We start from the raw sequence: 27637 nt of genomic DNA, 5'->3' as shown, positions 1-27637 counted from the left end.
AATCCCTCATCCTCAAGTATTCCTGGGCCAAGAACAAATCAAGGAAGATCATCCTCACTTTGGTCACACCCAGATGATACTTCCTTTACCGTTGCCATATGACTGTAGCTGAAGATTGCAGAGAGAAATCCCCTATACATTCTAACCTGTAAGTCAAGCAGAACTCAAAGCAAGAACCTCCAGCAGTTCAAAATTTGCCTACAAGTTTGCCTGACACTACGTCATTCCAATGGCTGTTTGCGCCAATCTGACTTTTATAATGCTTTACTGTACACACGTCCCTCTTCTCTTCTGTTTTTCCCAGTTTGTCCTTTCCTAAGTAATCCCTCCTCTCCCATCCCAAAGTTCTGAAAGAGCACAATGAATGTATTTTTATGCCATTGCACTGCTTACGGGGTATCTTTCGTCCCCACAGTGAATCTATCTTGCCTACTTGATCCTGAATTCTGTTACATAGAGTCTCTATGCTGTTCTGTATTTATACAATGCCCAATAAAATAATAAATAAATAAATAAAAACCCCCAACCCCTGGATGGTCTTTTAAAACACAAAAGGAAATCATATAGCCAATTTGAATATATTTGCCTTGTGACTTTTAAACTGGGTTTACTTACCCCATGACAATGACTGGATCTTTTTTCTTCTCTGAATTTACTCAAATTCTGAATTAGTTCATCTTGTTTAACTGAAGCACAAAATAAAGGAGTCAATCTTAGCTACTTCCATGTGGTCAAGCAGATCTCCAGTTGATTTCTACAACTCTGCAAAAGACATTAATTTCATTTTGCTTTCTAGATAGTAGAACAACAAATCAACAAAACTTAATAGTAGACTAAGTATTAAAACCTATGCGGTTGTTTTCAACCTAGGTGGCTGGTGGGACATAACTTTCTAATTTTCTGTTTAATCCCTTGACTAAATACTTAAAATGATAAACCAACAGAAAAGTGGAAAACTTTTCTTAACAAGAGACTATGTTTTTTTTGTTTCATTTACTTTTTTAACAGAAAAAGCAACTATGAAAATAAGAATAGCTATGTTTGCTAAGTTTGTTTGTTTAAAGGATAGGATAAGGGAAATGACACAGTGGGCTTTATGTGAAACGGGCCCACGTATTAACACAGAAACTGTGGAATCAAAGACATAAGAAAACCCTTGGGTCTTTAAACCTGGGACTCAGAGCTTAAATAACATAGACAAGCTTAAATAACATAGACACAGAATTATAAACCGGGCAGGAAAGTAGGTGGCCAGAAAAATAAGTGGGTTGTCCTTATATAGGTCCATCCAGTTATCTCAGTTTCCAAACATTAGATAATCTAAATTCTGAAGAGATACATGAGAAAACTAAGTAAGTATAAGTAATAGAAGTATGGGGTTTCACTGGTCTCTTTTTTTTACACATGAACACTGCTTTAAGAAGTAGAGTTTACTTACTTTCTGAAAACAGAATTCAGCACAATAGAGTTTTATCAAAAAATTAAATCATACACATAGTAAGTAAAAGGGACACTTCACTACCTTAACATGATGCTGTCATCAACTGCCAGAGGAAGAAAACCAGAACCTGACCACAGGGTTCTAAAGAGTAAAATTGTGGTCTGCAACATCACACCCTTTTTTTTTCCCCTTGCCTCCTACACACGTTTTACTGCAAAAATAGGTTCAAGCCTTTTGTCAATTGAAATAATCAGTTTAGACAACTGTGATCTCATCTTGAGCATACAGCATATGTCTATACTAAAAATTTAAGCTAGTGTATATAGAAGAGCAGAAGTCACTGGATATCTCTTGAAGCATGCACTTGAACACTAGTTTAATATTACTATAAATTATCATATTAGATTGTCTCATTGTATCTCATGATCTAAATCTTCAAGTCTTATAGCTAGCAAATCTGCCTCAAGATTCATTTTGCTAAGATAGTGTAATTACTAGATTAATTATGAATCTTAAATTTGAGTAATGTATTAAATCTTAACTTGTCCTAAAGAAAGCATGCATCTATGTAAGTGAGTAACAAAGTTATCTGCTGCTAAATTGCTTTAGTTTTGTTTCAAAATAAAAACTCAGCGTTACTTGTTTGGAACTTAAGCAAGTATAAGAGCTAAAATTTATGCTGAAAGTAAAATTATCTACAAAGCTACAAATGTAGAAGCTACACAGATATAGAACAATTCTTAAAGCCCTTAAAGATCTTCTAGAAAACCATATTCCCAGCCAATAAAGATCTAAACTAGCTTGCTCTTTCTGATATGGTGCAAAAAGAATGGTATAAATTGTATCAGATTAGTATATTCTGGGTTACAAAATGACATTCAAGGTCCTTTTTCTTGGTTTCCATTCCTATTCAGCGTTACTTGCCCCTTTCTCTAATGCGTTCCAGGAAGAAACGAAACTGTTTTGAATCACTTATTTTTGTAGCTTTAAAAAAAAGAAAATAGAAACAGCAATTATGCTAACCTAAATTACGAAATTATTTCAATTTTATTTCTTTTTCATAAAAAAAAAATCAGCCATGATTTGTAAACAACTTACTACAAGTATTTTATTTTTAATTCCTCTTTTCAGATGAGAAGAACATGCATGGCAGTTGCTTCCCAAATGAATGTCCCAAATAGCACCTGTGCTCTGTAGTAATTTCAAACGTAAAATACAGTTTCTGAATATATTAGCCTGAAACTCAAAATAAGGGTGGGAAAAGGAGTACGAGCATAGCCAAACTCAACAACGAAGCAGAATGTTTAACAGAAAGCAAATTCAGGCATACTAAAAAATAGTTTCAGTGAGCATTAAATATTTAATAATTAACTGCTGAACTGAATTTTAGGTCCTGTTTGGCAACTGGATCCAGGCAGATCCTCTCTTCACTGGAACCAGCTGAGGCCACACTCAGTACAGCAGGGGAGACACCCGGTTGCCAGATGGAACCTAATTTTTATTTTCTCTTCCAACCCCGTTCTCTGGGATACCATGCCACCCTCTGGCCTTCACCCTTTCCTTTATTGACATTTTTTTGATAAATTGGTATGGTTTTCCCCCTGAAGTCCAGTTAGAGCCAGCAGATAGCAAACGTCCACATTTTTAGAACGTCAAAGCACTCTGAATCCGTTTTCTCTCCATTTTAATGGGAAAAAAAAGAAAAAGGGAGTTTCTCAACGGCTTTTCCGCTTTTGCCTAGCCATAGGTGAGGGAGCACGGCTCAACTCCAGAGGGGGATGATGAGGAGCCACTTCCCACCACCTAGGCGGGCGGCAGTCCTGGGACTCGTGAGGAGAGCGGACCGACCAACGTGCCTCGCAGGCTTTACGAGAACAGAGCTACCTGGCCGCCACTGGAGCTGCGGCGAGTAAAGCCTCCACAGAGGCCAGACCAGATCGAACCGAACCAAAGGCGCTCCCTCCGCAGAGCCTCTGCCGGCAGGAACCGCCTCAGCACCCAGACCGCCTCCGCCACGAACCGAAGCCCACCCACTAAGGTCCGCGGCGGCCTTCTGAATCCCCCTCCCCCCGCATGTGGGATTGGCACGGGTCCGTGTCACTCAATCGGACCCCGTCTCCCGCCGCAAGTGCTCAACTGCCTCCAAACCACCGCCTCCTCAGAAACCGCTCTTCCAGACCGCCTAACGATTAGTTGCCAGAACTGCCAATTATAAGAACTCGTAAGTTTGATTGGCTGAAACTCGGAAGGGGAGTGGGCCTTTTGGGCCGGCGGTGTTTACCGTGTGTGAGGTGAAGGCTGTTGAGGAGCAGGGAGAGGTGCTACTCCCCTCGGTGGGGCTGCCCAGCCCCACGAGCCGTCATCGCCATGGGGCTCCGCAGGAAAAACAAGGGCCCGGCAGTGCTAAGCCACGAGTTCGTCATTCAGAACCATGCGGATACCGCATCCTGCCTGGTGATGGGCCTCCTGCTGGGGCTCATCTTTGAGGTACTGGGCGGGGTGAGGGGGCGAGGGGACCGGTGGCTGCTGAGTAGAGCCCAGCAGCACCTGGTCCTGCTGTGGGGCAGCCGCAGCGCCCTTGGCTTCTTGCTCTGGGGTTTCCCCAGTACATCCCTCCCGGTCGCTTCAGCCTCGCTGCCAAGCAGCTCTGCCCCACGCCCTCCGGTTCTGTCTCTTTTCCCTTCTTCCCTGGAGGGTTATGTCCCTGTTTCTTCTCTACCCCGAGGCCTAGCTCCGAGACAACCTGCTCGGGCACCGTCCTCTCCATGTCTCGGCTGTCTTCCGAATCCAGCAAGTTTCACTTCTCTCTGTCCTGCCTCAGCTCACGTACTCCCCAGTAACTTCTCTACTGAGTTGTCTTTGCCAGCTCCCACTCTCACTATGCAACTCCCTCACTTGCCCCCTTCTGCCAGATTGCTGCTCTTTTCTTTTCTCGTCCGGTTTTACTTCATCTCTGCATATGTTTCATTCCTAGCACCCCTCCCATAAGCTCCCTTTTACTCAGTTCCAGTCTCCCGAGTTACAAAGCTCCTCAAGCCCCCTTGCGTCTATTTACTTTTTTCTTTTTTTCCCCCCCCTCTGTTCAAAAGTCCACGTGGTAAAGCAGTTCGGAACACTGTTACAAAGAGGGTTTCAGACAGTCTCTCTTGAGCATGCTTGACCAGATGGTAGTTAAAAACTGCTAGTCACCCTTTTGCACCACTGCTCAGTCTGTTGCTGTCGTTGGCTCAGCTCCCTAGCGATGGATAATCTGAAGAAAAATGTGAGATTAGACAGTCTCAGCCTAACTTCTGAATTCCTCTTTGCCTTTGTATTTGAAAATTATCGTTAAATTTATTTCCATGTGCAAGCTGCTTATTAGTTTCTGGCGTGATGGATTAGGCATCTCTCTTAGGCATCTTTTTTCCACTTTTGGGACAAAAGCCGTGTGTGTCTGTGTGTGTGTGTTGCTACATGAATATTTTATGTTGGTGTTGAGTATGGGATAAGGCTTGGTAGAGTTTACATTCTGGATAGACAACTTAAATACTTTACTGAAATTTTATTGTTATTACAACTTAAATACTTTACTAAAATATTTACACATTTCCCATCAGTTGGATAAGATTAAAAATCAGATCATTTTAAACTAACAGTACTGTTAAACTCTGAGATAAAATACTTACATGTAGATGTTCTTTTTTTATATATATATCTTGACCCACTTCGGAAAACATTAAGGATACTGGACAGAAATAAAGTAGAGAAAGCAGTTGTGGTGGTCAGGTAATTTCCTTCTAAATGGTGGACAAATGCAGTGCTGAGGTATAAGAAGTTGTATCATATATGGAGAAGTATGTCATGAAAGTTAATACATTAAATGCAGAACTCAATCTTGGGATAAAAAAATAGCTAGGGGCTTGACAACTCAGGTGATAAAGGCTTTAAGAAAGAAAGTAAATGTCTGCACCTGGGATAAAGTAAACCCAGTTTGGGATCCCAAATGGAACTTTTTATGTATCTTTATATATGGTACTTTCTAAAAGATATTGCTCTGTGTCTTTTTGCTTTTAAAAACAAGTATGTTTTCTGGAGTTCCATCTCTGAGTTCCATTTGTCTTAACTCAGGCTTTGTATACACCATGGAAGTTGTATTTCTGTAACTCTATAGGTATTGGAAGGGACTGTGCAGCTCCCCCGGGGTGAGTGTTATTATTTTGATGAAGGTGATTTCTTTTGGAGGAAAAAGAGTGAGTTAATATTAGTTACACCCAAGGATAATTAGCAAATTATCTCATTTCTAGTCAGCATAATTTTAAAAGTTCAAATGCAGACTAGACTCTAGTGTAGCTTGTGATATATTTTTATTGTGCTTGTTTGAACATATACTATTATACTTTTTATTGTGTAATTTAAACATCTGCATCTTCTTTTTTGTGCAAAAATTACTTTTTGATTGAAACACCTTTCATTTATTATGCAGAGGAACAGTTGTGCTATGTGACAGGTTAGACCTCTGTATTACACCTCTGCCTCATTCACTGCAAAAAAGCATACTGGAGTTATTTGAATAAAATCTGTATTTCTGTTGTTCACTGTCTAGGTCTTATACCATCTTTATAATGGGTAATCCAGTCTGCCAAACAAACAAAATTACTGATGTTTTTCCAGTAAATTTTGGTGACATTTATCATGATTTTATATTAAGCGCTTCATAAGTGTTACTGAACTTGCCTACACAGCTGTTACGTCTATTTTCTTTTGGTCTTGATTTCCTCTCCGTATTAAAGCGAAATTATTTTTAGGTTTTAAGTTTGAAGCACTGAAAGGCAACTTTTTTCTTTTATTTTCCAAATTGGTGTTTTTCACAGGATTTTATGCTTACTGTGATTTCAGATGCATCTGTCAATGACAGATTTCCAAATCTAGCCCATGGTACCATAGGTCATACACTAATAAGCTAAAGAATGTGTAGATGAAACTTTTCACAGTTTACTGCCGATTGAATTATTTGCTTGGTCTTACATAGTACTATAGTAAATACAGGGTTTTCTTTTCTAGGTGGCATTCAATTGCCCATATCTATGAGACCATCCAAAAGACAATAAGTAAATTAAAATTAGAAATGAGCATTAGAATGTCATAAATTCAATTATAAGAATTTCTTTAAAGGGAATTCTTACATGTAAGGTTGTTTAGCCACCTTAATTGTACTTTCCCGTAACTTAACTTTGCTGATTGTTATGAGGTCTATAGATGTGTGTAGGGAAATTCACTCTGATTATAACATACTGAAAAGTGGCAGTTAAATTTTAGCATGTTAACTGTTATTTTCTTTCTTCTTCCTTCTCCGAGAATATTTATAGTCTTTTATGTGCCCAATCCTACTTCTTTTCTTGACAACAGAGTGGGCCTTGTCTTCTAAAGAAACTTTCTTTTAGTATTTATGGTTCTTTTTAAGTTTCTAGTATCATCTCAGAGAGTTTTATACAATTTCTTTCCTCCTAGAACAATTTACATCATTCTTCTATCTGTGGCTGTCTTACCACAAAATACCACTTAATGAGGCTCCCATACTTCCAGCAGAGTGAAATGCTTGGGGTATTATGTTGTGTGCTTCATGGATAAACAAAAACCTAACCTGCTGGGCTCTAGCAAAGATTTCTACCACTCTCGTCTCCCAAAGACCATTGAAAAAAGCTTATTCTTAGGAAAGCTCCCTAATGAAGAGGTCTGCTTGAAGTTACATGGTGCTGTCTGAATGCCCGTCTACAAGGGAGACTGTTGCTGTGGGTCCTGAGTGATGACTTTCTGAAAGCAAGCATGTTTGGTTTAGTTAGGTGCTGATGACATTGATACCTATGTAACTATCTATATTTTCCCTGTCTTTCCAGGAGCAGTTGGTAATGAATTTTTCACACTCTTATTCCATGGACATTTTAAGTTGGCATTGATGCTCTGGCTGCTTATTCTCCCCATCAAGCACACAAAAGAAATTCTGTAGCTGAGCCGTGCAGCATATTAGGAATTCATCTGTGTTAACAGGGTTTTCTCCTCCCTCCTGTTTTGCTGGATCAGTTTTAACTTGTATAATTTTCCTGTCCAATTCACCACACTATTACTTTTGATGGCATAAGTGTGGGACAGAGACAAGAAGCAACTGGCAGTGAAAAGAAAAGCAGGATTGCTCCTTTTGATGGTAGTGCTGGCTTACAAAAGGTTAAATTGTTCATAGAACTGCAGTGTCTGAAAATGAGTTTTGTATGCCAGTAAAATTGGTACTTTCGTTTTCCTTAATGAGAATTCCTCTTAAAAGCACTCTTCAGTATTATGACTCCTCTACTTAATTTCACAGGTGCACTCCCAGTGTACTGAAGCGATTTGCCTTCTCCTCCCTTTTCTTGCTACAAAGGATCTTCTTTTGCATTGTTGTGCCTCTTGCTTACTTTGCAGCTGGATAAATTAATGCTTGTTTTATATACTCCTGAATGTTCTTAGCTACACTTTCAGAAATTAGATGGTGTACCATCTGAGGAAAACAGCTTTCTTTTTTCAGTTTATATTCCTTTGTTTTAAGTCATATCTATGAAGATCAGTTTAAGAAAAAGCATAAAAGATACAAAAATGTATTTTTTTTTAACATCAGTTTTCAGATTATGACTGTTGTATTTCTCTGATTTATGAATTAGATAACTGAGTGCTTGCAAACGTAATAAATGTATTTGCTATTGGCAGTGTAGGACATAATTCCATATTGCATTTTTTTTGCAGCAAAGGAACCAGGTTTGGTTTTTTTTCCCCTTCCACTTATATCTTTGTGTTATAGCTTACCACTCTTTCAGTTACATCAGCACAACTGTTTGTTTTTGAAGTTGTGCAAACCAGATAATGAAATGTTTTCAACTAAACTAAGCAAACATATTTACCTCTTATCACTCGATTGTAGTAGTACAGTAATCCACATACAGTAATCCACCTTATAAACAGTTCCATTGTTACAGCTAAGGACTAAATATACAGCAGCATGGGAATGGGGAAACATTATGAACAGGCAGGGATGGCTGAAAGTGTTGGGGTTTTTTCTTTTTGTTTTGTTTTTAAACTGCTTTTGCCACTGGAGAAAAAGTAACATGAAAGTATACCATTGGTACCTTGATTGTACTGTAATTTTTAGAAAATGCCTGATTTATCATACAAGAAATTGATGAATCTTAGAATTCTAGTATGATGTTTTGACTACTCTATTAGTAGAGTATTTATTTATACGGACACTTAGCCAGAACATCATGGGTTTTTAATATCTTGCAAAGTCAGGTGAAACTTTCCATCTGATTTAGAGAGTCTTTTAACTTTTGAAATAAATGAAAGCCATTTCCACTTCTAAACAATTTAAAATGTTATTTAGTAGAACAGTGAGTAATTTGATCCTTAGCTAAAAGGACATAATTCAAGTCCTGACCCTATGCAGCAAATGTTAAAGGATTTGTAACAAGGTGAGCTTCCACATTTGTGGGAGATGAATAACACGTTCGGGACCTCTTTGATTTAAATCATGTGTGGGAGAACATTTGTTGATGGCATAATCTTCTAGTTTTGAGTGTTTATAGTCCAGCTTGCTTGAAAAATCTGATATTTTTTCCTTGTTTCTTTTTGAATTTCAGGTCCCAGCCAAGTACGCCATCATCTTTATTGCTGTGCAGTACAATGTCACCTATACCACTGGTGAGATTAAATCAAATCTTTTTTTTTTTTTTTCTTGCAATGCAAGAGCTCAACTATTAAAAATTACTCTTTTTTCCCCTCAAGACTTCAATTCACTTCATCTTTGTAATATAGTAGAACTCTGATATTTGTCTGTCTGCTTTTGGATTTACTAATACTATATTCACTGAAACATTCTAGTGTTTTCTCTGTTGCTTGTGAATAATACTGGGTTATTTTTCCCATAGTTAACACTGCTACTAACTTGCATTTTAATCTGAAAAGCATACATTTTTTCCAGGTTTTGGTACAATCAACAGGAGTTATCAAGTAACAGAATATTTTGGTAGTCTTCTATATATCTGTTGCTTATTCATGATTTCTTATGTCATTAGTAATGGATTTGTGGTTTATATTTCCAAAATATCACATTATTATTCTCAAGTAACTGATGTTACTGATTCAATCATGCTTTTAAATAACAAAGGGAGAAAGTACCAATTCTTTTTTTCCCCAAAAATATTTCCTTTTTTTAATCTTTTGTACCTGCTGTACTATATACAAGAGTGGTAAGCAGCTAGTGGAATTTCCTTATTTGATAACTTAGTTTTCCTTAATAGTATTGATAACTTTCAATTCTTTCCAGGAATTAATCTGCACAATGTCTTGGAAAAAATAGGTACTGTGGTAGAATTATTCCAGATGGGGAACTAAGGTTCAGAGAAATTAGCAAAATCTATGACTTCTGTTCTAATCTTGACTTCCAAACTTGAGACCTCTATGCTGCGACCGTTCCAAATAATGTAGCACTCTGACTGCATTTAATATGTTCAAAATAACGCATTGGCCAACTTTGCTTGCAGTAATGAATATATATCATTCTTCGCAAATGTTTCCTGAGATGTTTAATGTTGAACACTTGAAGTGTACACAGTCAGTGGACTTACGTTTTACCAATATTTGAGCAGCATCAAGTAGAAATCTCCTATAGCGGAGAAAAAAGTAAAATCCACGTGTCAGTTACCAAGATGTCTGTGATGTGACTTCTTCAGTGTTTGGTGCATGTGTGCGTATGTATGTGTATATATATACATACATACAATGGAATGAATAAGGTGTAGCTTCCTTTAGTTTTAATAGGAGGTGTGGATGAGTTCTGCACAAGCAATTTTGAGGTCTCATCTCTGGCCCTCTGAAAACAATGAATATATTACTAGTGAAGGTCCATTTTGAAAAACAGTGCTAGGGACCAGGCAAAAATAGCATTTGCTATGCAACTACTTGTTCACTGATTATATCACAAGCTGCTTTCAAACATAGAAGTAGGACATCTGATGCTTAGAGTTATATGGATGTCCTGTGCATTGGGACCTTGATGTACCATTCATGTTACAGCAAGCAGTAATTGCTTCCTTGACACCTTCTAGCCTAGTTTCCTTTAGGAAAAAAAGGTTGTTTGATGTCTGTATTTCTGCTGTTTTGCATCTGGACAACACAAACAGAGTTTGATAAGTCTTAAAGATAACAAAATTCCTTGATGTTTATGAAAAGTGGCGGCTGTATACATACGAGACATCCAAATTAATGCCCTCTCTTAAGTGAAAGCAGAAGAATGTAAATGTTAGACATGCTAGCATCTAAATCAGGATGAACATGGCTCTCGGTTAATTGTAGTACAAGTTCATTCTTTTCCATTGTTGTGTCTCAGATGCATAAAGAAAAGTGAGGTTGTTGTAATGGGTGTTTATGGGCCAAAGGAGAGACGGAAGGAGGCTTCCTTAGGTCTACTGCTTCTGATACATGCTTTTTTAATTGGATTTCATTTGTAAGTTCTCCCACACTCAAACACAGTAAATACAAACATTTGAAGTATTTTTGTAATGGTGTGAATGTTCTTTTTTTTTTTTTTTTGGCAATTTTGCTTTTGATTTATAGGAACATATTACTAATTCTGGGGAAGTTGTTACTTACCAATGTGTTGAATTACTAGGCATACTATCCTCACTATATAGTTTCTTTTTTTCTACAGATGGTCATGCTTCTTAAGGTGGAATCTCATTTGGTCTCTACCAAAGTATAGAAGATAGGGTGTTGGTTGGGTTTTTTTTTTCCTCTTTCTTTTTTTCTATCTTTTTTTTTTTCTTTTTTGATGGCCTAGATGAAAGAAATGGATTGAAGCTACAGCTCAGTGCTCTCAATAGTTTGTTCTAGGCTTATAACTATATCATTGTATTGAATGAAAAGAAGATCCAAGTTATCTAATCAGGCACAAAAAGTAATTTTTAAAAAATTGCTTATTACTAGTAAACTTATAACTAGTATCCGGTATCAATTTAACATAATTTCCAAGAACAATGGTCACTGCTGCCCTTTCTCAATTGCACAGAGTATTCCTTCATAAGAATGTAAAAATACACTTTTTTTTTTTTTTTTTTAGATGACAACAGTGAACAATTTCATTTTTATGACTATGGTCCAAAAGACATTGCCACAATCTTCTTCTACATGCTTGTAGCTATTAATCTGCATGCTGTAATCCAGGAGTACATATTAGATGTAAGTTTATTACTGGGATATAATTTACTTATATGAACATGTTATTTTTAGCCATCAGTTGCTAACAGTTTTTCTTCAAGGTAAGTGTAAGCCATGGCACAAGGAATCGTTTAGCATTTAGGAGGCCTATTATGATCGATCCTTTTGTTCTTTAACAAAAAAGCAAATAGACCTTGGTTTAGTGGTGGACTTGATAGTGTTAGATTAACGGTTGGACTCGATGATCTTAAGGGTCTTTTCCAACCTAAATGATTCTATGATTATATGATATTTTTATAGTGATATTTCCTCAATTTATTAATGATATAAACCACTGAATCTTTCTTTCAATCAACATAACTTATGTTTTTCTGTAAAAACAGACATTAAATGTTCATGCCCTACTCAAAATATCTGTGAATGAGGTCTGCTGCATTAGATTCATAAGATATATCCAGAAGACCAAAAATGAAAATTACTGCAGTGGTGGATTTCAGTTTGTCACCTCAAAGAGGGAGCTCAAACTTCATTGTGTGCTCTTTTACACCAACTCAGTTGCAAAGTAAAATGAATTTGTTAAAGCCATTGTGAAGACCATCTATTATTGAATGATATTAGAATGTCTTCACAAATAGGTCATCTAAGCCACAGAAACGCAAATGGTTTTTAAGTGTGCAAAGAGATTTGAAAAATTTAGCAATATGACTGTGATTACGGGGGGGGGGAAATTGTCTGAATACATTATCTGAATATTTTCAATGTGAACTTTACCATAGTGGCAAGTTTTATTGAAGCTAATTGTCATACAAAGTGCTGATCAAGGTCTTAAGTGGTGGGAGGTGTGTATTTTGATTGAGGAATGGGAGATTTGGGAAGAAAAAAAAAATAGAAAAAAAAAATACTAACTCCCAAATAGCTTTCTTGTTTTAGAAATTACATTTATTGATCTGCTTTTTCTTTCCAGAAAATTAATAGACGTCTGCATTTGTCAAAAACAAAGCACAGCAAATTCAATGAATCGGGACAGCTAGCATTTTTCTACTTGTTTTCATTTATATGGGGAGCAAGTATTTTGAATGCAGTAAGTAAGTCACTCTATTTGCTGTTTTTATTTAAAAAATAGACTTAAAGTATTAAGAAGGTCCTTAAATCAATGGCCTTTTTCTTTAGGAAGAATTTATGATGAACCCAACCTCACTCTGGAAAGATTATCCCCATTCTCGTATGCTGTAAGTGTTCCATTTTCAATTGAAAAAATCTGGTACTTCTAATCACTGAGTATTTAACCACCCCAAATTTTAGAGAACCATTAAGAAGTGGTTCGTGTAACTGCTAATAAGGTAGTGACATTGGTATCTTATAAGAGTGACAATTAGATGAAAATACCTTCTTCTGTTTGAAAACCGTGAGCTGTTTTATCCAAAGGTAGTTTTTGATGAATTGAACATCTATCCAAGAGATAGTTACATGTGTTCTTAACTTTCTTTAACTTAACCATGGTAGCTGAGTTAAAGTGAAAGTGTTTGCAAGATGGGATATATAATAGGACTGCTGAACTGTTTCACACTAAAGAAACATGTTTGTCGGAGACTGATTTTTCAAATTAGAGGGGATTTATAGCTTGATTTTTTCTTTTTTTTTTTTAGTTTTATTTTTAATTAAGATGACTTACAAAATTTTGTTGTTTGTCTGCCCCCCCCCCCCCCCCCCCATTTTTTTCCGGTGAGTGTGATAGGGGGAAGGGGGGATAATACGCATTTTTTAGAAAGGGAGTTACACTGCTCACAGGATAAACTGTTTCTGTGTGTTAGGTTTTTTTGGTGTTTTTTCTTTCCTATTGTCTCAAAAGGTGATTCAGAACTTGCTATCAAGAAGATTATGGATGTTAATTCAAAAAACTGTCACCACAGAGTTGTTTTGTATTTGCGGTTCCTTGATTTAGGAATCATAAACTATAATGAGTCAGAAGGAGTTAATTTAAGATAAAGAAATAAAATCTGGTATCTCATGTTGAAAGCTTGAAAACTTATCATCTTGTGTTTTCTTAACCTGAATTATTGTTTAGTTTTCAGGTAAAATTCTTCTATATTTGCCAGATAGCCTATTGGCTTCATGCATTGCCGGAGCTATACTTCCAAAAGATCCGAAAGGTATGGAAAGAAGTTGTCAGTACAGTTAATTAAATATCTATTTCTTCCAATTATTCACACTAATATTTTTGTTTATATTAACTATATAAATATCTACATATTCATATCCAGTTATTTTTATACCATTTATATATTTTAATTGCTTGCATTTCCTATCTAATTTAGTTGAGGTGGTCTGTAGTTTTTGATTCAGATAGTCTTTCCAGAAATTTATACAGTAGTGTGAAAAATAATCAAACCCAATGAATGATATGATTTTTCTTTGGACAATATGGTTAAACTGTAACAGCATTTATTATAATTTCTCTAATTTTAGGAAGATATTCCAAGGCAGCTATATTATATTTGCCTTTACATTGCTCATATCTCTGGTGCCTATTTATTAAAGTAAGTATTTGCATGTCCATTTTAAATAGATAGACGTATTTTCTTAATAACTTCATTAAAATTTCTAACTTTTCTGTTTTATAGTTTGCAGCAATTGGGGCTAATTCTGATGGTGCCTCACTATTTAGTGGAACTCATTTTTCATGCCTCACGTCTTTTCTACTTCAGTGATGAAAACAAGCAAAAAGGGTAAATCTTGCATGTATTAATTAAATTAGAATTCAGAACTTTGCTTACTAATTGTGTATAAATGAGTGTGCATGTATGTAAAAGTACTCAGGTAGCAAATATCACTTTTTCAATGTCCACTATTACCTGCTCTGAATTCACAAGCAAGTCGTTGTTATTACATAAAGTCAAGGAAGCAAATACACCACTTCATGATGATCATCACAAGGTTTTGCTGAAGCTTTTGCTAAAGTCCCATCTCTGGTATCTGTATATTGGCTTCTGATTCTGTAAGTTGCCTGTTTGCTTCAATGTTCATAAATGTTTGTATGTAGGGATACTTGTTTTTAAAAACAGTCAATCAAAGAAGTAATAAAAGCAGCATTCCCTGTAAGTTCTTGCAGGTCTCCCTCCTTTTGGTAAGGTGAGACAGTGAAGTAACTATACAACGGAGAAGGTAATGTCTCAAAACATGTAGTTGATAAGATGTCTTCAATTATACATCTCTTGAGTAAGGTTCTCAACTATTCTGAGAATTAATGGGTATAAAAGTAATGCATTTGAGAATGGAAGGAGATGACGAACTGAGATACTTAACCATGAGGCATGCTAGGAAGGATCGGATACGTTTCGCTATTGGAATGCGAAGACTTATGGAGGTTCCAGTTTGAATAAAGCAGCCTTGTCCCATTTATGTATTCTTGTCTCTTATTCTTTCTTCCTTTTCTGAATAACTCCCAGCTGGAAGAGATTGTCATGAACACCTTGCTTTCTTTCATGCAATTCCTTATATATGGGCAGCCTCCCTTGAGGCAGTGTAATGCTGCTGCTCTTTCTGGTCTTTTCACTAGATTAATTTGTATTGCTCCTTAAAGCTAACATTTGAAATAGGTATGCTGAATGTTCTTTGCAAAAAATCAATGTTTACTGATGCAAATAGGGAACGTGGGAGAAAGTTAGCTTTTCTTTCACTTGTATATCATGTTTAATTGCGAGGTTTTTGGAGCTATGAGCTTATCTGCTTTTCATTATATGCCATCCAAAAGCACGAATGCTAAATATACTGATTCGGAGAACATATTTCCTGACTCTAATCGTCAGATAAGCAACTATGTCTGTCTTTGGCTGGAAATCAGTTATCCCATGTGCAATATTACCACAGTTTAAATAACTGGAAGTGGAAATTGGTTTTCATAGCTGATGAATTGCAGAAGTATTTGGGGCATTTTATTCTATTACATGTAGTACTTATAATGTCAACTGTAGAAACAACACAATGTCAAATACTAAGTATTTTTCCTAGCTCAGAATTTATTGTTTCTTCTTACAGTTCTACATCCAGACATTGTGGCTTTTCTCAAAATCTTTTTTTGGAGGAGGGTGTGAAGAGAGTTGCTTTTTAAGTAGTCTTGCTTATACTGTGAGGGATTTGAAGTATGGGGTTTTTTAAGTTTGAAATCAGTTGAACAAGCTGGGTTTTTTTCTTTTTTTTTTTAAATGGAAATTTTGGAAAGATACTTTTTTTCACATGGGTAGTGTCTTTTTTAATCCATTCATCAGCCACACAATATGAAGTCTTTTCCCTATAGAAATCTTCATGTAATGGCAGTAATAATACCAATTTTCTAAATGAATTGTCAGCTTAGTAAAACTGTTCTTCAGGGTTTTTTGCCACATCCTATAGCAAAAACTTCTAGATGCTGAAAATCTGCAGGATGGCATCTTTCTCTGTTAGCCATAAAGTGAAATAATTGTCATTTGTTACTTATTAGCTATCTGATTACCTTCTTTTTTGTCCTATAAACGTCTGGCTGTTAAAAAATTACATACATTGTCTTGATCTTCCAGCTGTTTAATATATGTATATTATACCTTTAGCATCAGCTTTCTGGCTTTATAGCATCACCATTACTTATAAATGGCTTACAGCATGAATGCCAACTTGAGATGCATCGTTTTTACTTCATTGTGCTTTCTAGTCAAAAGACTGGGTAAAGAGGCAGGATTGAATGTTTGCAGATGACCAAGTTTTTCTGTCCCCTCTGTGGACATTTCCCTATTGTTGCTGAGAGAATTTTAATGAAAAGTTCTTTGTACATTTGACTTTATTGAAAAGAAATGGACTAAAGGGAGAAAGCACATTAATTTCATTATTTTGTTTTCAGATTTACCATTTGGGCTTTACTTTTCGTAATGGTGCGTCTTTTGACCCTAACTTTATCTGTCCTCACATTTGGATTTGGTCTGGCAAGAGTAGAGAATCCAGGTTTTTCCATAGCAGACGGAAACTTCAATGTACTCCCTGTGAGGTATAACAAGGCTAGTAGACATTCATGCTTGTATAATGTGGCATTTCAAAATATCTTTTAATAAAACAATCCAGGATGATAATATGTTTTGAAGAATTTCCCTGGGTGATGTTTTCCTCTTGAGTATTTAAGGGAAGGGAAATTTTGTTCTCTTTTCTATCTTCTTTTCACAAAAGTAGTACGACAGAATTTATGAGAAATAGGAAAAAAAGAAAGAAAAAAGAAACTTTTTTTAAAAAATTAATTGTTGATAATTATCCAAAAAGCCTGTATCATTTGGCGATATTAATACCCATAATTTTTTAACTAATAATTGGTGCCTTCCTAAAATATTTTTTGTATATCTTTTATTCTTGCTTGTTAATTTTAAAATTTTATTACTTTTTCAGCATAAGCTCATCATTTTAACATTCACCCTTATAACTTAATGCCTGTAATCAAGTGTGTGGGAGGGACTTTGAATCTACATGATTTCTCATTCGTAGATTGCTGGGCAGAAGGGGCCTCAGTGACACAATTTCCTATCAGCCATTGAAAGCTATGGTCATAACTCCTTGATAAACATGATTGCTTCTAACAATACACTTACATACGATTTCCATTCACCACTTCTGTGACACACCTTGTCTTGGGTAAAGCCTTCTGATACATCTGGTTTCCTATGGTATGAAGTTTTTAATTGTTTCGATAGTAGACATTTGGAAAAAAAAAATAGGTACAGATTTGCAGTCTATTAATGGTTAAATGAAACTGTTATTTAACTGTCTCCAAAATCTCAAATCTTACTAGGATTGGCTGCCTGGGTGCTGTTTGTCTAACACAGGCCTGGATGATGTGGAAATTTATAAATTTTCAGCTGAAGAAATGGAGAGAGCATGTTAAGAACCAGATTCCAAAGAAAAAAATAACTAACACAAAGAACAAACGAACAAAAAAGGTACCAAACAGAGGTCAGTGGTATAATGTTTTTTTCAAGTTATTTCTAGGCCAAATGTTTTTATACCAGATGTATCATCTTATATCTTTCCTTTTTGTAAAAGAGCAAAAGCATCTGTCTTCTGACATGCAGAGAATATAGTAATATTGTAGCTTCTTCAAATGTTAGGGCATGTTCTTCTGTAATTCCATATTGGTAACAGGACAGCACACAGAGTGCTAACTGTATTAACTGTTAGCCCTGAGTAATCTTCAAAATTATTCACTGAACTCAATGTTAATCTAAATGCAAGGAATATTTCATGAAACTGGGCTTAATGATTGCAGGATTTTCTTTCCATTTTAAATCAGTCTTTTACAATGCTGCTAGAAATTTTTTTAACATCAGAAAAAAAAGTATCATAGGAAATCCCTACTGTATTTCATAAATTCTGCTTTTATTATGTTTCAGACCATTAAAATTAAGCTTGTTTTTTTTTTTTACATAAAGACACATCATGTAAAGAACATCAAACCCACTGAAAAAGAACTCCAAAGGAACATCATGGTAGCTGGCAAAGCACAACTAATGGAGAAAGACTTTTAATTAAATGACGTTGTATAATTTCCAAATTCCAATATTATATCAATTGAATGAGTTAAATGGGAGTTATGAAGATTCAGTAGAGCGAAATTTCATATTCGTGTTAGTGTATATATATATATATATATATATATATAACACACTGGATAGATTTATGTATGAAAGATTGGGAATCACTTTTGAGATCTTGGTAGAGCTTTGAAAAATGCAGTTTCTTGGGAATTTTACCACAGGCTGGCTCTCTTTCTGAAGTTGATCTTTATGTATTAGTTTCTACCAAGAGGGCTTGAAGCTCTTCGCATTCAGAGATTACTAGCTAAGTCAGCATTAGCTGAAACCAGTTGGAAGATTCTACATCAGTAATGGTGCTCATAACATTGTTTTCCTTTATCATTCCAGAGCAGCCTTTCTGCTCTGAATGTAGCTGCAGACGCTTTTCTTCTTTTTTCTTTCTCCAGTCTTGCAGATCCTTCTCTCCTTTCCAGATGAATAACTTCATTGATTTTCTGTGATGTTTTATGAAATTAGTGCAATTGTTAAGTTCCCAAGATGATTACATTTTGGAATAGCAGAAGTGATACTGTAGTTTGACTACAGTCAAGAAGGACTACAAGTTAAGTGTACCATATATCCTTCGTATACTGCCTTGTTCCATCTGTCCTGTTGCAGCTTCTCGTCGTGCTGTGGCCGGATCTTCTTAAGCTAATGACAGACAAAGCTAGTAGGTGTGAAATGGCAGACTGTCTAGGATAGCACATGCCTTACTGGTGTAATACTGAGAATGCTGTATAATGGGAAAAAAAAATCCTAAGGAATCAGTAAAATTGATTTAAGACATAATGGAGAACAACTAAACTAAGATCCTGGTTAAACTAAGATCTCTCAGAAGAAGGGACATTGATCAATACTTAGTTAATTATTAATTATTCAAAATATAAGAATGGTCAATTGGCACTCTGAAGAGAGCTTACCAACAGGGCACAACAAGTTTCTGTGCTGACAGATTCATAAATAAACTGTTGAGGTTACAAAGTCTAAAAATAAAACAAAATTATTCTGGATTTCTTACAGCAGGGAGTTGCAGAAAGATGTTGCAAACAGGAAATAAGTAAAAAGTGGCAAATTCCTAATTTGCAATGCAATTCCTAAATTTCTAAGCTACTCAAAGTAATGCAGATTATGGAGGGAAGGAAAAGGAAACATAATTTATACATACACAACACTGGACTTCAAACTAGCGTTTGTCTCATGAAAGATTTTAAATCAATAGGATTTTTTTCCTGCAAACATCAGGTCAATTGTTGCAGTTAAAAAAAAAAAAAACCACCCCCCAAAAAAAAAAAACCCAAAAAAAACCCCAACAAAAACCCCTCAGCTAGAATGTACCATCCATTGTATAAATCCATGTGTGTATCTACATCCCAAAAATTGTACGCCTTATTGATACCCCGTCTGAAAAGACTTAGACTATTGCCAGAAAGATACAGAAAAAGATGACAGTAAGGGGAGAGACTAATTACCACCTAGCTCAAAAAATGTCTGATAGGAGACACCATAGAGTTCTAAAACCTTAAGTGATTTTTGAGCAGGTAAGCATAACCTGTTTTTAATACTCCTCATGGAGCATCTGTTGCTCCTGGAGATGGAACTTAGAAGCAACTTTCGTCTGATTCCTGTTCATATCAACTTTGTACAGTCAAAGTTCTTAAATATTTTACGTACCTAACTCCAAGTTAATTTCAACTGAAGCAAATACTTAAGCTTTTTTGATTTTTTTTTTTTTTTTTTTTTTAAATTTTCCTGGTCTGATTTCTATATTTTTTTCATGTGAAGCAAAATTGTATTTGTTTGCTGTACTTTAATTTAAAATTACAGCTAACTTTGTCAATGGAGCAGCAAAATTAGAAGGTGGAGCATCGCCAAGAATAAGAAAATCAAAACCAGTATGAGATACAAGCTAGTATCAGAAGACAACATTTGACAGAAGACTGTGACTTAAAAAATTGACACTGCAGAGCTATTATTTGGATATCTTATTATTTCAAAGAACACTATCAGGTTATATTTTTAAAATATTTTTGTTAATAACCCTGCATTTATGATAAGATTATCTTTGATTTACCTTAACCCAGTAGTCATCTCCAAATTTCACTTAGCTTTAACAATGAAAACAGATGAATCAGTTTGAACTTCTGGTTCTGTGATCAGAAGTTATTACATTTTTGTAATATTTGAATTACAGACACTTCAGAAGGCTGTCTAAATCTAAGTTATCTGTCTATTCATCTGTTTTTACAAAATCAAAATTCTGTACTAAAAAGATCTTACCATGTCTGTCTGTTCCCTCCCCAAAAATTTTTTCTTTATTCATCTTACATGGAGTAAGGTAGCCTGGTAAAAAAGCAAAAATGTTCTATACCTGATTTCTCTTTAAAAATTACAGATTTAGAGAGAGGGCAAATTCTGACAGGACATGACTAATCTTCTTTCAGTATAAAGGTGAGACTAATGTTCAGTAAAGATGCAAACTGTGTGCCCTGGGAAAAATGTTAGACTGCCTGTTGGATTTTGCAGTGGATTGTACTGTCTTGTTTGGGGCAGGGGGGAGGGGAAGAAAAGTAGCCAGTTAATCTGTAGTATAATCTTAGCCCTTTTGAAATAAAAGACAAAACTTCCAAATATTTCTAAAGAGCCAGTATTTCATGCTTGCAATCACATGTGCCAGATTTTTTTTCCTCAACTGGTTTTTTTCCCTTTAATTTATAACTGACACATCTTAAACTTCTGAATCTACTCAGAAGATGTTCAAGGGAGGTGCTCAAACAATACTGCAATGAATGTTTCACCAAGCATAACCTAAAGGCTTTTTTCTTTCTTAACCTGTAGATAATAATTTATTTTAGTCTGACTCAAGGGTTTTATGTCTATGAAGGTATTAATTTGCTCCTTATGTGAACACTTTATCTGGATATGATTTTAATATTAATATGATTATACTATAAAAAGATTAATGGTATTTTTGTAAGTAACCCTCATAGATCTGAGGTTGGTGTCTCAATGTTGGATAAGTTTCATGAACTCACTTTCTTATTTGCCATAACTTTCTCCCTGTGCAAATAGATTATAGGAATATTACATTAATTCACGTAAGCCTATAAATTTCTACTGAAAATGTTTACCATGGAACTAGAATGCATTTGCTGATATTTTTAATAAACCTGTGTAGTAATGAATGCCTCGTTCAATAAAAGTATCATCTTTTGAGCAGTTTGGGTGAGATTTGCTTAGCCTTCAAGTATTTCTCAGCATGCTGCTCACGAGACAGTGTTTTCTTTGATGTATACTGCAACTGTAAGTTAACAGTCCATGTAGATTTCAATTTCTGCACACCTAAGTTACCAGGCTTTCAAAAGTGAATCCAGACAGTGGTTTAGGTGCCAGTGTCCAATTCTAGGCACATAAAACTAGACAATTTTGAATTTGAAAGATTTTTTTTTTCTTTCAGTATTATCAGAATGTATGTTCCTAATACTGCCACTTGAATAAACTGATTACACTCTTAAATATTATTATTGCATGACACTCATGATGGCCACTTCAAAGAAGATTGATTTTTTTTTTCTTTAAAGGTAGTTTTTTATTTAAATTATTATTTTAGAAATACAAATGCAATGCAAGTATATGTATAGCTACTGTTGTATTCCATGTACATAATGTATATTTGATCTAAGAATCTCCTCCTTACAACATGATTCTCTTTTTTTTTTTTTTTTTTTAAATTGAAAACCACTGTCTATATATTAAATATTTGGATACATACTTACAGTAACACCAAATGCATTAAATAATTCTAGGCTTGTTATTATGAAGATGTTTCAGAAAACTGTTTCCAACAAGAAGTCTGGTTTTAATTTATTTAAAACACTGTTCCTGCAAATTTCAGTGTAATTACTTTACAGGTATGAAGATAGTTCCATTGAATTTACAAATAAAGAAAATTAGCAGTTTGGTGTAACAAGCAGTTCATTAACAAAAAAGCAAGTATATATGCTTTTAGAAGTGAACTGAATTGAGGCAGTGATTCTTACAATTTTTGTTTGTTTTTGATTGGCTTGCTAATAGAGAGTCTGTGAAAGCTGAAATGCAAAGTGGTTCTTAAATCAGATGATGATGAAGATGATTTGTTTTTTTTTAAATGTCATTTTTTCTTTCTGGCTGAGTTGGAATGAGGAGTCAGGAAAGTAGAACTCAGGTGAAAATGATGAATTCACAGGAGAACTTGCTTAGATGTATTTTAAGCAACTTCTTTGTTTTTTAAATTTACAAGACTAAGATGATTCTGAGCTTATCTCTGCAATTACTTTTTAAACTCCTTTGACACTGTTTAAATTAAAATTTGTCGGTTTGTTCCATGGTTAGAAAAAACTGCCACATTCAGGGATTGTTCCCATGTGTTAAGCACAATATTTTATAGGGAAGGTATGAGACACAAGTCATCAGCTATGAATTCCCAAGCGCTTGACAGTTTGTTTTGAATTGCAGCTTTCAGAAACATTGCCAAAAATGTCTAATGTCTTTGAAGTGACTTTTCTTTAACCAAATACTTAAACCAATTCCAAACCCCTCATGTCATAGCAAGATCTGAGGTCAATCCAGGCGTCTCATTATGAAGTCAATAAAATAAAATGCACAGTAGAATTTTCATACAGAAGTGCTTAGCCAAATAAGACCTAATTAAAGCCAAATCTAAGCCAAGAGTAACAAGAGTACTGCAAAGTCATGTTTATGTCACAGAGGATCTTCAAAAGTCTTAGAAATGCAGGTCCTAAGTGCCATGAAACAGACAAGTCGGAAAGCCTACGCTTGAAGTCTAGGATAAAAACTACAGCATGTTAGAGTTGTGTTTGGTGGAGTTTGTTTTGTGGATTTTTTTTGTTGTTGTTTGGTTGGGATATTTTTTTCTTATTCAGATATAGCTGTCAGTTTTTTTGAGAACTAAGCTGATTGTAATTTTCACTTTTTTTCAATATTATGAATGTCACATAGAATAACAATCAAGTTAGATACTGATTTCTTTCTGTTTCAACCATGTAGCCTTTGCTGAAGTTGCATAAAATCTGTCAGCACAGATGTTGAGGCATGTTCCCTAGTGATGTAATATTGTAATGAATGATCCTCATAAGCTCTTTTTACATTTATTTTAAGATTTTAATTTATGTAAATCGTAAGACTTTCAGAGCGATTGTATGTTGTATCTTGTCACAATCTAATTGCAAACTTAATTCATGTGTCAGAGGTCCCTTGCAAGTAGTTATATGCACATCAAAATATAAAATATTACTGTGCATCTGCTTTGTTAGAATACCAAAATTAGGTCCTCTTACTTTTAACCTTCCTTTCCTCCTAGAGGGTATGTAAGAATTGTTTTATCTCCTGAATATTCTTTTAAAGATAAAAGGAAGGGCATGTTTTAGGCAGTGCAGAAAAGCTTTCGTTACAAATCTGTATCTCTGTTTTTGAACTGTATGATAGGAATTAACTTGGTTTTAAAAGCAGAGTAACAAAAAACCTTCTTTAGGTGATACATTTTACGTTCTTTTCTTTCTGAGGTTTTGAGTTGGCCACGTGAAATGGAGGTTGTATGGTGGCATAGCGATGTCGACAATAGTGTTACTCTTGCCTGCTCCTGTTCAAGTCCACTAAAAACTGAAATCATTCAGGGTAGGTTCTAAAAATGCAGGATGTTGTCTGGGAGCTGAGTTTTAAGCAAGTTCTGAAAAATGCTAGAATTTCTAAATGCTCAGTCTTGTGGAATACTATGTAACTCTCTGTAAATAATTAATTAGTTTCATTATTTTGTTGATAAATGAATTGGGATGGAGGAGGCAATGTTTCATCTGTATTTGTTTCTTAATGTTAAAATGGGCTGCTGCATCTACTTAAATTGAAAGCACATATGTACTGCCTTTCTTAAACCATATGAATGTTGATTTTTACCACAAAAAAATTCTAGTAGTTAAAGAAATGGGTAAAACAACACCGATATTGCAAACTATGAAATTTTAGATGCTTAGCTTTAAGCCTTAGTGGCTGGAACTGAGCTTATGAATTTACTGACCATGAGGAAGAGAGAAACGTTTATAAACTAATATTGTTGTAACATTTCTTTGTTACAATTATGCCCTAAAATTCTTATATACAGTTACTCTTTCAGTGAAACCAGCAATGTACTCCAGATTACACTGACTAATGTGTGACTGATTGCAACAAATATACTGGTTTGTTTTTAATTCCCCTTAAGACATATTTTTATTTCAGTTAATCGACTTGTCTGTCCTTTTTCTGGTTAAACAATTAATGTTGAAATGTGTTGGTTTTTTAAAATGCATTATGAAAAATGAATTTGTATAAATATAATTTAATCATTGTATAAGCTAAATTATGGTTTAGTGAAAGGCTGCTGAAAATATTATAAATTATTTTGCTGAAACACTACAGATTGTTTTATGTGTTTTGTTTTCCACTATGTTTTACATGAGGATTTGTTGATTGTTTAATGTATAATCAATAATCTGCAAGAGCCATGTTTTCAGTGTATGTAAGGTTCTGATTATTCACTTGATAAGATATTGCTAAAGAAAACTTTCTCCATTTAAAAAAAAAAAATTGTTCTCTAATGATGTATTTCTGATGCATCTCATCTTGCTCTATAATTTTGTTTAATTTCCTTTGTTGCCATTAAATAATCTGTTTTATTATTATGCTAAACCAGTTACTCTTGATAGTCTGGTCAGTTAGGTAGATTAGCCACACAAACTGGATTGCTTGTCTAGGGAGAAGGTATGTATGTACTTTGGATTTAAAAAAAAAAAAAAAAAAATCAAAATATACTCCAGTTCTTAACACTTTTACCCATTACCTATCAGTGTTGGTTTTCTTTGCTGTTTATTCAATGCCAGAACAACTTTTCTCTTCAGCCCCTGTGATGTCTATATGGTAATTTCAGGGTCTTTTGTACACCAGATATTCTCACCAACTCCAGTCAAGCAGTCTGCAGGCAATCTGCTGCAAACTATCAGTTAGTGTACAGAAAAAAAATCAAAATAATAATACAGAAGTTAAAGCAAGTTAAAATTTTGCAGTCATCAAAAAGTGCCAGTCCAGCCCCAGAAAACCTGGTGGTAATGTGACAAACCTTAGTTCCTGCTTAACCTGGTTAGATCAGGGAACCCAAAAATAAAATTTCTTTATGAATATAAAAAAAAAAAAATCCAATACCAAAGATTTTGGGGGGAGATTTTAGGTTTGGGGGAGCAGAGAGGGTTGTTTTCTTTTGTGTTGTCTGTTTCTAATTTGGGAAGGGAAGAAGGGATGGAAAGCTACTTCTGTCCCAGAGTATTATTGGAAAATGTCATAGCCTAGAAATGATGGGTTGGGGTTTTTTTTTATGGGGACTTTGTTACTATTTCCTTGCAAAACATTTCAAAAAATAAATTAAAAAAAAAATCCTATCAATAGATGGAATGGAAAGAAATCTAAGCTTATGTAAAATTTCTTATAAAGAGTGCTTGTTGATCATAGTGGGGGTTTTTCTGTCTCTGAGCAGAGAACAATTATTATGAGCTGAAGAAACGGGGTGTTTCCCTTGCACTAATTGTCCAAACAGAAATTGATCTGGGAAGGTTGAGGAGACAAATCAGTTTTGTGGAGAGATGCCCATGTGGAAGAGAAAACGTTTTGTGGAGAAGAACAGTAGATGATGGAAAATGATGACTGACTGGGTTATTGTCACAATAAAAATTAATGGCAGTGTCCAAAAAGTGAGCTATGGGTCATGTTTCCCTAAGTCTGTGTTTCCATTGGCCTTTTTTTTGACTGAGAAAATGTTGGGATCAGATTGTGGATTTAATTAGTACATTACATAAGTTCAGCTTAAAGTCAAGCATGTCTCTTGTGTATATCTTTTGGCCAAATTTTTAATACATTTAGGCTTCTAAAGACTGCTTTAAAAGGAATATGCACCAGCAGGTGGAGCAAATAGATAAAAAAAATGTTACAGTTCTACAGCTACATTTACTATGATCAGCTTTTAGGACAAGTACAAAAATTTGGGGGGAGTCTTACTAATTTTTGTAGAGCATCACATATCAATGAAAAATGAAAACACTTTATCACTGTATCCCTCATTATATAAAGTCAGAGCTAACTTTGAAGTTACCTGTTTGTAATTGCTATAACAGGAACCAAAGGTTAAAAGGGAGAAGAAGATACACAATATATGTGCTCTCTTGACACTTGAAGTTCTATATCAGTCTTGAGTCTAAGGTGTCATAGATGCAATGTAAGCATAATATGAAGACCTTATGGTCTAAATGGAGGAAATATGAATAATGTGCAGTTTGCCCAAATAAAAAACCCACAACATAAATAAACTCCAATGCTACCGCAGCGTCTCATTAACCTATTCCTCCCTGCATACCTTCTTTGTTTTTGACCTGATAAATGCTCTGTTGTAATTCATAGTGAAAGAAGAGAACAACCTGCAGAAAAAGACTACCTGGAAGGGAGAAGTGGAATTGTTAAACAGCAGACCTCACACTTTCAGAAAATGCAACAGGACCTCATCCCTCTTAAGGTACCCTAACAACAAGAACTCTTTTCTGTTGTGATAACATGATAGGGAATCTGTCTCTACCAGTTGGTTAAATCTGAGTTCATAAGTACAAACAGACATTTATAATTGCTAAGTTCTTGTGTAGTATAACTGCAAGGTAAAGTCTAAGGTGGAGCTTGTTTTTCCAGAACTTGACATATTTGAATTTCTTTTATGTGTGGATTTTTTTGGTTTGTTATGCTCGTTTCAGAGGTAGCTGGAGGCTCATATTGTACCAGTAACTTGCTCATAGGTGCCCAACACTAGTTTGATGTATTTTTTTATTTGGGAATTACTGGAAGGTGTACTTAATGGCTTTACTTGTCTGTCCATCTTGAATACTAATTGTGGCTATGGTCCTGTAATGAAGTGCTGTATGAATAGCTTCGCAGGACTTAAGTCCATGCATTTTCATTATTTCACACTTCATAAATTTTCAAAATAAAAAGAGCATTTTTATATGGCTGCTTTATGAGTACCTAAAACTGAGGTATACCATGTTCTCTACACGCCCCGTTTTAGTCTGCAAACTTTTAAATACTCGTTCTAAAAAAGCTTATGAAAATAGTATTTATGCAAGCAAACTGTGGCACAGGAAGGTTATGTTCTGTAAGTCCCCAGTCCTTCCTATCCTTGCCTTTTTTTTTTTTTTACAGATGGCAAGTGAACTGCTGTTACGAGTTAGTTTGAAAACCATCTTTGACATGTACCTGAAGTAGAGTGTAACTGAAGCTATTTGTTCTTTTTAACTTTTACCTCAAACTATTTGCGTCTTATTAAACATTCACTTCAACA

At 35.1% G+C, this 27637-nt stretch overlaps 1 protein-coding gene across 8 annotated transcripts; it reads left to right on the top strand.

Moving 5' to 3' along the window:
- The first annotated feature begins 3716 nt into the window (after nt 1–3716).
- Nucleotides 3717–27637, top strand: LOC142089661 (translocating chain-associated membrane protein 1-like). 8 transcript variants are annotated; one of them, XR_012676246.1, is made up of 12 exons: nt 3717–3928; nt 9082–9142; nt 11559–11677; nt 12621–12737; nt 12827–12885; nt 13722–13806; nt 14123–14193; nt 14278–14382; nt 16527–16670; nt 17460–17620; nt 20065–20247; nt 20633–26842. XR_012676246.1 is itself a non-coding variant. In XM_075166405.1 (11 exons), exons 1-11 carry the CDS (start codon nt 3809–3811, stop codon nt 20136–20138), a joined length of 1116 nt encoding a protein of 371 aa, XP_075022506.1. In that variant the 5' UTR covers nt 3717–3808; the 3' UTR covers nt 20139–26842. The 8 variants fall into 8 exon arrangements, 3 of the variants coding, with proteins under 3 accessions (XP_075022506.1, XP_075022508.1, XP_075022507.1); XR_012676250.1 differs by having other exon boundaries at nt 20065–20688; nt 23799–26842; XR_012676247.1 differs by having other exon boundaries at nt 20065–22845; nt 23799–26842.

The sequence above is a fragment of the Calonectris borealis genome, chromosome 17 (genome assembly GCF_964195595.1).
Source record: "Calonectris borealis chromosome 17, bCalBor7.hap1.2, whole genome shotgun sequence".
NCBI lineage: Eukaryota > Metazoa > Chordata > Aves > Procellariiformes > Procellariidae > Calonectris > Calonectris borealis.
The sequence above is the reverse complement of the archived record's forward strand: the minus strand, read 5'-3'. Positions and strand labels throughout refer to the sequence as shown.

Excerpts from the sequence above, each read along its gene's own strand:
- LOC142089661 (XM_075166405.1), top strand. The coding sequence starts at position 3,809 with ATGGGGCTCCGCAGGAAAAACAAGGGCCCGGCAGTGCTAAGCCACGAG. Across the intron at positions 13,807-14,122 it reads ACTTCCAAAAGATCCGAAAG|GAAGATATTCCAAGGCAGCT; the intron begins GTATGGAAAGAA and ends CTCTAATTTTAG. Across the intron at positions 16,671-17,459 it reads TTCAATGTACTCCCTGTGAG|GATTGGCTGCCTGGGTGCTG; the intron begins GTATAACAAGGC and ends AAATCTTACTAG.